Source organism: Oncorhynchus masou, chromosome 14, assembly GCF_036934945.1.
Source record: "Oncorhynchus masou masou isolate Uvic2021 chromosome 14, UVic_Omas_1.1, whole genome shotgun sequence".
NCBI lineage: Eukaryota > Metazoa > Chordata > Actinopteri > Salmoniformes > Salmonidae > Oncorhynchus > Oncorhynchus masou.
In genome coordinates, this window is record NC_088225.1 from 28,872,252 (window position 1) to 28,882,954 (window position 10,703).

The 10,703-nt window shown below is 47.2% G+C and overlaps 2 protein-coding genes across 2 annotated transcripts; both read right to left on the reverse strand.

The window, feature by feature from the left end:
• Positions 1 to 305: 305 nt before the first annotated feature.
• Positions 306 to 874, reverse strand: LOC135553857 (claudin-4-like). Its single transcript, XM_064985788.1, has one exon. The coding sequence runs from the start codon at positions 837 to 839 to the stop codon at positions 306 to 308; it is 534 nt and encodes a 177-aa protein (XP_064841860.1). The 5' UTR covers positions 840 to 874.
• A 1,939-nt stretch (positions 875 to 2,813) lies between these two features.
• Positions 2,814 to 9,843, reverse strand: LOC135553858 (ras-related protein Rab-26-like). Its single transcript, XM_064985789.1, has 3 exons — positions 9,649 to 9,843; positions 3,970 to 4,080; positions 2,814 to 2,849 (listed from the first exon to the last, which is right to left on the reverse strand). Exons 1-3 carry the CDS (start codon positions 9,841 to 9,843, stop codon positions 2,814 to 2,816), a joined length of 342 nt encoding a protein of 113 aa, XP_064841861.1.
• Positions 9,844 to 10,703: the final 860 nt, after the last annotated feature.

Below are 10,703 nucleotides of genomic sequence, written 5' to 3' on the forward strand. Positions count from 1 at the left end.
AAGATCAGCTGGGTTAAACCAGCCATGATGAACAATAGTCCAATAAAGTTAATCACTTCGGCTTTAGACGGATTCCTCTTGATGCTGTTAGTGCACTTTGATCTGTAGAGGAAGAATATCAGCCCTATAAATAATATCAGCCCGAGCATAAAGGAGAAGGAGGAGAAGGATACAATCAGTTTCCTTCTGTACTGCAGAAGGTCTAACATCCCTAAAGCACATGACCAGGTCACCATGGAGATTATCCATCCTATGACCCCGTGGTGATGGCCGCGACCTCTGTTCCACTTGTATACAGAGTTCTGCTAAGTATGGCCCCTCCAATCAGGAGAAAGGCTGCAGCCCCCAGCCGAAGTAGAGCGCTCCCCCAGTTCCCTCTTCTCTCTAGTCAACTTATTGGAGGAGTCGCTGAGGATTTCCCTGGCCTTCCAGGAGACAGGAATGAGGATGAGAAATCCGGCCAGGATGAAGAATATTCCTGTTATAATGATCAACTTGTATATCTTGCCCTTAATGTAGTTGGTGGTCTTGTGCCCGACCATGGAGACCATGACTCCCAGAAACCCCAGGATAATAGCCATGATGGTCATGGCTCTGGTGGCCTGCAGGTTGGAGCTCCATGCGGAGCTTGGCATGGAGTCGTAGACCTCACACTGAATGTGGCTCGTGCTCCTTTTCACACAGCTTATCCACAGGCCGTCCCAGACCACCTCCGTGGTGACAAAGTTAGCTGCTGTGAAGGTTGTCTCCATCCAGGTGGGGAGTGCACACACTACAATGGTGGTGATTAATCCTATGACTCCCAGGACGATGCCCACAATCTCCACGTCCATCGACATACTGGGTCCCTGGGTACATTTCTCTACACCTGCCCTTCCTGGAGGTACAAGGATGTGACTCAACAAAGACATTTCAAAACCGCAGAGATTTTGAACTTCCAGATATCCTGGAGCTATGACAGCTTAAGTCTTTACAAAGTTCTAGAACAGCAGATTATTTCACTCTGAAGTTTGTTGCTGAGGTCTTCTGTAAGATAAGACAACTGAGCCACTCAGTAGACCTCTATATAATCGCTCAATACTGTGATGTCGTCATGGAAACATAACGTATCACTACAGATTTGGGTCAGTATGTGGTTGTGGTTGAACTAGTGCAATGTACCGCTGTGTCTTCCTGGTCTATTTAAAAGTTACTGTTACATAGGAAATTATTTCCACCAGTATGTTTTACCAAAATGTCAGATTAGTGTCTGTGTGTATGCATGTATGTGTGCATGTTTGTCTGTCTGCGTGTGACTGTGAGGTGTTTTTATGATACAAAAGGAGACATATCCCTCCCTGAAAAAGCTATCTGATACACAATGCAAATTGCTACGAACGCCATTGAACTGTGAGATGAAGAAAGCATCAGATGTCCATTTCACCAGGTCTCTGGGAGCTCAACTGAAAACATTTCAATAGCAGAAGTCTAAAGTCATTTACGCCCACAAACACACACTATGGGACCAGACACACACCTCCCATTCAGAGCCGCTGTCCATGACCTGCTAACGGGAGTCTGAGAAATCATTTACGGGGTCTGTCATGATCCAGGCACTCCAAAGGCCAGAGCAATCAAGCACAGAGCAATCTCCTGGTCTGTGTCCTACATGGAGCACTACCCTACATGGAGCACTACCCTACATGGAGCACTACCCTACATGGAGCACTACCTACCCTACATGGAGCACTACCCTACATGGAGCACTACCCTACATGGAGCACTACCCTACATGGAGCACTACCCTACATGGAGCACTACCCTACATGGAGCACTACCCTACATGGAACACTACCCTACATGGAGCACTACCCTACATGGAGCACTACCCTACATGGAGCACTACCCTACATGGAGCACTACCCTACATGGAGCACTACCCACTACCCTACATGGAGCACTACCCTACATGGAGCACTACCCTACATGGAACACTACCCTACATGGAGCACTACCCTACATGGAGCACTACCCTACATGGAACACTACCCTACATGGAGCACTACCCTACATGGAACACTACCCTACAAGGAGCACTACCCATACATGGAGCACTACCCTACATGGAGCACTACCCTACATGGAGCACTACCCTACATGGAGCACTACCCTACATGGAGCACTACCCTACATGGAGCACTACCCTACATGGAGCACTACCCTACATGGAGCACTACCTTTAACCAGAGCCATATGGGCAAAAGCAGTGTACTGTGTAGGGAATAGGGTGGCATTTGGGACGCAGGCCAGCCCTTTCAGCCAATCGCAGCAAGGTAAACAATCCCCCCCCCCACCACCCGTGGATGGCCTTCTGCCACAGCAGACCCTCTCATCATTTACTGATGAGGATAGATTTTATACCCTTCTCTCTCTCCTGCATAAACACACATACTTAGACTGTAGACACACATCCATCCCATACTTAAAGCCAACATAGAGGCTGACACATAAGTTATGATTGTTTTTAGCAAGTCCTGCAACGCATTATGATAGTATATGGAGAAGGCACTAACATGGCCAGAGGGAGTGGTTTCTACAGCATGAAATTACATATAGAATACCACTAGTGGTGCAAAAATGGTGTGGCCCAGTAGAGATATGAATGTTCTATGCCTGCTATATCTAGGTTCATCCAGTATGAGAATCAACAAAAGCCACAACTGTGACCATTTTATGAGAAATAGTGAAACATAGAAATATAATTACTTGAATATCAGTTATATTCATTCAATTTCCTTGGTGTGAATCGTAAAGGTTTTACACGCTGGATGAATCTAGTTGATGAACCCTGCTGTAGAGGAACTGTCGTACTGTAACAAGAGGCCATGCAGAGGGGAGCCAGGGAGAACCTTGAGGGTAATAATGACAAAGGATTTGAAATATAATGGCAATGAAATACATTTGATTTAATAGGATTGAATGGGAAGGTTTTATGGTGTGAATCACAAAGGTTTTACAAGCTGGATGAGATCCAGTAGAGGAACGGTTTACCAAGAGGCCATGCAGAGGAGAGCCAGGGAGAACCTTGAGGGTGAAAACGTAATCACGAGGGTCTCACAGCGCAGCAACACAATTAAATAACCAATCAATATGACATGAGCAGACCAGGCAGTACGCCTTTATGTTAGGAGTTCAGAGCCGCTGTGGCTAGTCAGATAATGCTACAGCATGTGTGACCACTCTAAAGGAAAGGCTTTAAGGGCTATAGCTTGCACTAGCCTTGAGTCTATAGGGTCCGAGGTTAAACGTACTGAAAAGAGATTAACAAAAGCAGTGCAGTAGCATTACATCATTAAGCAATACAGAAACACAATGAAGGAGAAACCAACCAGGAACAACACACGTGCACACACACGCACAAATGCAGGCACACATACACACCACAGGAGGCTGGTGGCACCTTAATTGGGGAGGACGGGCTCGTGGTAATGGCTGGAACAGTATAGGTGGAATGGTATCAAATACTTCAAACATATCACTGCATTCCAGCCATTATTATCAGCCGTCCTCCCCTCAGCAGCCTCCACTGACACACACATAAACACCCCCTCCCCCAGACTCATTGGAAATTAAATTCCAGAACCAAGACTCATTCCTAGATGTATTTCTTTCTGCCCATGGGGGGCCGTGGATTTGGCACAGGAGAGGAGATGCCAATCAGCAGGGGACGGTTCCTAAATGAAAGCATGTCAAACTAATTTAAGAATCGATAGGTCTTCCAGAGAGAGACTGGTATCCACAGAGGAAACACTTCCAGCCGCAGGGCTTAAGGACACAGGAAAAGCTCTGTTCCGGAAAAAATCTATTAAAAGTTCAGCCAGGAATGGACCCATTTTATATACAAATATGAGGTATGAAGGACATTGATTGAACGTTACCCTTTTTATAGAAACGTGTGTGTGTGTCCATGTATTATCCATCCCCACTCACCCTGAAGTCGATGCCCACAGTAGAGATGAAGCTTCCTGCCAGGAAGGCTCCGTCTTTGAAGCGCACCAGCAGACAGGTCTTCCCCACACCGGAGTCTCCCACCAGCATCACCTACAGCACAGCAAGAGGGACAAACTGAATGAAAGGGGTTTTAACACACATCCCACAAAGCTGCACAAAGGAAGGTTAAACAGTAAGTGAACATTCCCTTTGTCTCAATGTAACAAGGACAAACTGAACATGACAGGTTCCAGCACACTTCCCCAGAGAGACAAAACAGTTCAATAGTATTTCAGCACAACCCCCAATCTCCTCCCTCATAACGTCCCTGATCACAACATATTGGTGTGTCCCAGCCGCATTGTTCCAGCCGCGTTGTTCCAGCCGCGTTTTCCCAGCCGCGTTGTCCCAGCCCCGTTGTCCCAGCCGCGTTGTCCCAGCCGCGTTGTCCCAGCCGCGTTGTCCCAGCCGCGTTGTCCCAGCCGCGTTGTCCCAGCCGCGTTGTTCCAGCCGCGTTGTCCCAGCCGCGTTGTCCCAGCCGCGTTGTCCCAGCCGCGTTGTCCCAGCCCCAGTTGTCCCAGCCCAGCGTTGTCCCAGCCGCGTTGTCCCAGCCGCGTTGTCCCAGCAGTCCCAGCCGCGTTGTCCCAGCCGCGTTGTCCCAGCCGCGTTGTCCCAGCCGCGTTGTCCCAGCCGCGTTGTTCCAGCCGCGTTGTTCCAGCCGCGTTACATTTACATTTAAGTCCCAGCAGACGCTCTTATCCAGAGCGACTTACAAATTGGTGAATTCACCTTCTGACATCCAGTGGAACAGCCACTTTACAATAGTGCATCTAAATCATTTAAGGGGGGGGGTTGTGAGAAGGAACAATTTATCCTATCCTAGGTATTCCTTGAAGAGGTGGGGTTTCAGGTGTCTCCGGAAGGTGGTGATTGACTCCAGCTGTCCTGGCGTCGTTGTTCCAGGGAGTTTGTTCCAGCCGTTCGTTGTTCCAGCCGCGTTGTTCCAGCCGCGTTGTTCCAGCCGGTTGTTCCAGCCGGGTTGTTCCAGTTGTTCCAGCCGCCGGTTGTTCCAGCCGGTTTGTTCCAGCCGCGTTGTCCCAGCCGGGTTGTTCCAGCCGGGTTGTCCCAGCCGGGCCGCGTTGTTCCAGCCGCCCAGCCGGTTGTTCCAGCCGCGTTGTCCCAGCCGGGTTGTCCCAGCCGGTTGTTCCAGCCGGGTTGTCCCAGCCGGGTTGTCCCAGCCGCGTTGTCCCAGCCGTTGTCCCAGCCGGGTTGTTCCAGCCGCGTTGTTCCAGCCGGGTTGTCCCAGCCGGGTTCCAGCCGTTGTCCCATCCGCGTTGTTCCCAGCCGCGTTGTCCCAGCCGGGTTGTCCCAGCCGCGTTGTCCCAGCCGCGTTGTCCCAGCCGGGTTGTCCCAGCCGCGTTGTCCCAGCCGGGTTGACCCAGCCGGGTTGTCCCAGCCGCGTTGTCCCAGCCGCGTTGTCCCAGCCGGGTTGTCCCAGCCGCGTTGTTCCAGCCATACTCCAGGTTAAGAATCACTGCTGTACACAATGGCTATGTTCACTACAGGAGATATCAGACCTCTAGCCAACCATTATAACTCCATTCACTTATGTGACTTTGGGTCAGTCTCTTAACACAGGTAAACATCAGGAACACAAGTGGCCATAAGGAAGTCACCTAGACATTATTGCACATCTGGTCATTTGTTTTGTTCAGCATTATTATTAGATTCTCATTAAACCTTATAATAAATGGATTAAAGCGGTCTCGACATGTTGGTGTTTGGCCAGTAGAGATGAGTGTGACTGGGCATCTGGAAATTAGGTTCTGCTCTTAATTTTGGTCAGATAGCAATACTGAATTATGTGCCTGTGCGTGTGTGTGAGTGTCCTGCTGCACACATTCCCCTCTTTCTGGGGCCTAATGACATTATAGAGTTGATGTGTTTAGTGTAATCAGTAGAGATGCAGTAGAGATCTAGCCAGGTCAGGTCAGGTTGATAAAATCTCAGTGGCATCTTCATTCCTCTAATCTTCTCTCCTGTTCCCACATCCTCTCTTATCCTTATCTACCCCTCTTCTCTCTTCCCCTCTCATCTCCTCCTCTGTTCTTTCATCCTCTCCTGTCTTTTACTCTCTGTCTCCCACTTAAAACAGCAGTATTTTAAACAGACCCAGGCAGAGTGAATAGAGCAGGAAGTGAAGTACCCTGTTTTTCCTCTGTTAATCATCTCCCAGACTATGCGCTGCTCTACAGAGTGTACAGTGAGTGACATATGGCAGCTGCCTCAGCACAGATGAGCTGTAATAAAGCAGGCTCTCGCAGGCCGCCAGCCCCCGCACACAGCGGATCCAGTGGCGCACCGCAAATCAAACCCTTTTGTAGGGTGCAGGCTACATCTCATTCCTGGCCCAGTAAAGTGACTGGAAAACGCTGTGGTTTCGCTCTCAGTGTCTATGAGCAGAGTTTCCCTCAGCACACAGAAAACTCAACTTCTCTCTGATGTTTGAGTCAGTGACTCGAACATCAGAACATTGGAGTTTTTTCCCCACACTGGTTTTAGCCGTTGATTCAACTGATATTTCACTCAAAAACTGAACGCATCTTCATCATAGAGCACTTTCAGGACAGAGCAAAAACTACCTTGTGACATGCTCATTGTTTTGGGAATGTATTAACAGTGGAATAATGAACTAAATATCTAAATATAGTTGAAGTGAAGTGATCCTTCAAGGCTCTTGTTTTTGGGCTTGAATGATGAAATTAACAGCCTCCAGTTGACATAATGCTTGTGAGCTCAACTGAGGTGAGCAATGAGTGAAATGCTACAAATGAGCTCCACTGTGCGAGTATTTCTGGGTAATAGTCTCAAGGGTGCCAAATTGAATGACATTTTGTAAATCTGCAACTCTCTCCAGGGGTTGGGTTGTTGCTCTAGGCCTATCCTTTTCAAGAGCTGCCACATTTCTAACTGACTAAAACAAAGAAGGGTGTGGTTGCGAGGCCGGTTGGACATTCCTGCAGTCAGCATGCTCCCTCAAAACTGAACAAAAATATTAAAATGCAACAATTTCAATGATTTTAATGAGTTACAGTTCATATAAGGAAATCAGTCAATTGAAATAAGTTTCATTAGGCCCTAATCGAATGGGGCCACAGTGTCTCCTGACCCCTCCTGGCTCAGCCTCCAGTATTTATGCTGCAGCAGTTTGTGTTCGGGGGGCTAGGGTCAGTTTGTTATATCTGGAGTACTTCTCCTGTCTTATCCGGTGTCCTGTGTGAATTTAAGTATGCTCTCTCTAATTCTCTCCTTCTTTCTCTCTCGGATGACCTGAGCCCTAGGACCATGCCTCAGGACTACCTGGAATGATGACTCGTTGCTGTCCCCAGTCCACGCTGCTGCTCCAGTTTCAACTGTTCTGCCTGCGGCTATGGAATCCTGACCTGTTTACCGGACGTGCTACCTGTCCCAGACCTGCTGTTTTCAACTCTATAAAAAGCCAACTGACATTTACTCCTGAGGTGCTGACTTGTTGCACCCTCGACAACTACTGTGATTATTATTATTTGACCATGCTGGTCATTTATGAACATTTGAACATCTTGGCCATGTTCTGTTATAATCTCTACCCGGCACCGCCAGAAGAGGACTGGCCACCCCTCAAAGCCTGGTTCCTCTCTAGGTTTCTTCCTAGGTTTTGGCCTTTCTAAGGAGTTTTTCCTAGCCACCGTGCTTCTACACCTGCATTGCTTGCTGTTTGGGGTGTTAGGCTGGGTTTCTGTACAGCACTTTGAGATATCAGCTGATGTACGAAGGGCTATATAAATAAATTTGATTTTATCTATGGATTTCACATGACTGGGAATACAGATATGCATCTGTTGGGCACAGATACCTTAACAATAAGGTAGGGGCGTGGCTCAGAAAACCAGTCAGTATCTGGTGTGACACCATTTGCCTCGTGCAGCACAACACATCTCCTTTGCGTAAAGTTGATCAGGCTGTTGATTGTGGAATGTTGTTTCACTCCTCTTCAATGGCTGTGTGAAATAGCTGGATATTGGGAGGAACTGAAACACGCTGCCGTACACAGATCCAGGGCATCCCAAAAATGCTCAATGGGTGACATGTCTGATGAGTATGCAGGCCATGGAAGAACTGGGACAGTTTCAGTCTTCCAGGAATTGTATACAGATTCATTTGACATGGGGCCATGCATTATCAAACTGAAACATGAGGTGATGGCGGCAGATGACTGCTACAACAATGGGCCTCAGGATCATCACTGTATCTCTGTGCGTTTAAATTGCCATGTATAAAATGCAATTGTTCTTGTTGTCTGTAGTTTATGCCTGCCCATACCATAACCCCACCGCCACCATGGGACACTGTTCACAAAGTTGACCTAATATTGCCCCCAGCACGAGGTGCACCTGTGTAATGAACATGCTGTTTAATCAGTTTATTGATATGCCACAACAGTCAGGCGGACAGATTATCTTGGCAACGGCGAAATGCTCTTTCATTTCAGCTCATGAAACATGAGACCAACACTTTACATGTTGCATTGATATTTTGGTTCAGTATATCCTCACTCTTAATGGAGCAACAGGAGTATATCAGAGAAATAGACTACCATTCAGACAGCCTAACTAACAGTGACTCATCAACAGGATGGGGATTGGTAATAAACCATGTTGGCTCTTCCTAATAATCACTGCTTCCCTTTGTTTAATCAGTTGGCTCGTCCTAATAAATCAGTCACTTCAAAGACAGAGGGGCACATCACCGGAGGGACAGCCAGAGGGGAGACAGTTTGGCAACACATTTAGGCTTGGCACAGAAAGGGAAAGAGAGAGAGGGAAATGGCGAGAGAGGAGAGGAAAAGGATAAGAAAGGAGAGAAGAGAGAGAGAGAGAGAGATGGGGTAAGGAAGAGAGAACTTTGAAGCAGTGGCAGGATGAATTGACAGCCATCACAACCTGTTGATTAGCCTTAAGACGACACGGCTTCACTAGTACACAGAAAACTGCCAAATAGAGAATACATTATGAGATGTGTTGGCTCTTGCTCCCATATGTGACCGTCAATGGTTGCTGAGGTGCTATTGATTGTCTTTAGTGACACAGCTGTGGCAGAGGCAATAGCTCAGTTTGATGAATGAGTGTTTTGTGGTCTTGTAAAACACCCCAGGCTTGACAAGGTGAACACAAAAGGTCACTGTGGTGATTAAAGTTATACACAACATAATGTTTACATCCCATTAGTCCTTTCAAACATGTAGGATAACCTAGGTCTTGGCCTACTTGCTTGATGCACATTCACACATTACATGTATTATCTTATCAACCTGCCATGTGTAGCCCATCAACCTGTCATGTGTAGCCCAACAACCTGTCATGTGTAGCCCAATAACCTGCCATGTGTAGCCCATCAAACTACCATGTGTAGCCCATCATCAACCTGTCATGTGTAGCCCATCATCAACCTGTCATATGTAGCCCATCATCAACCTGCCATGTGTAGCCCATCATCAACCACCTATATATATATAGATATGTGTTGTTGAATAATAATAGCCTAACAAACTAGCAATTTACTGAGATAAAATAATAAAGTGACCTAATGTTATTGTTTACAAATAATGGCTATCATAGCATAATGCTCAGGTGCATTTACCTTGAATGCGATGTCATAAAACTCGCTGCTGTTGCTGAGTGAGGGTCTGCTCGGATGAACCATACCGTTCGCCTGCACCACGCTCCCCGTCCCTGCGGTGCTCTTCCCAGTTTCCCCCTTCTGGTTTCCGGTGGGGATGCCTGTCGTCGGGCTGCTGTTGGCGTTTTTGCCCTTACCCGCCTTTTTGCGGGACATTGTTTTCACTCCAAACAGTTTATAGTTTTTGAGAAAGTGTGACGTCTGAGAGAGTGGCGCGAAATATCTGAGCGTTCGCGGACGATAAACAAGATTAATTATTGGTTTTTGTTTTAGAAGTTGTGCAGTGGGACTGAAATAAAAAACATCTTCTCCGGTTTCACCAGCACGTTGAGATCATGGCTACCGACACTTTTCTCATGTCACAATACAACAAGTGAACGGTTCGAATTGCGTCTTCTCTCTGTAGAGCAGAAACCACACTGCTCGGCAACCTCCCGAAGCACAGGTGAATTGCGCTCTTGTCCTTGTTCCGGTCCCTCCTGCTTTTGCATTGCCAATGGTGAGACTGGGATTTCAGAAGCCTTTTTTCCAATAGCCACAGGCAGCCGGCGTTTCAAGCAACGCACTAACAAACTCCACCGTTTGAGCGCGTGCGGTGAGCGAGGAGATAAGCGAAGTTTTGAGCGCTGCTGGACAACATTTCGCGGGTTGCTTGTAGGAATTCTGAAACACTTTCAAAGGAACACTGCATTTTAACAGCCATTCAGCACCATGGAAAGCGCCCGCTGCCCTTTCAAATAAATCCACCGGATATCTGGAAAGTGGAGCAATACTGAGCTGTTTAGGCTAAAACAGTATCCGTTTCTGAAAACAAACAATTATTATTAATTATCTTTCAAACTCATAGTTTTTCCTGGTATGCGCCCGTTAAGTGGCCAATTGTTGTTATGAGTCAGTAAAGTAGACCTACCAGTTCTTGGGATGACAAGAGTAATAATTTTAAAATGTTCATCAAGAATCAATCAGTTCACTATGCACACATCAAATCAAATCAAAATGTATTTGTCACATACACA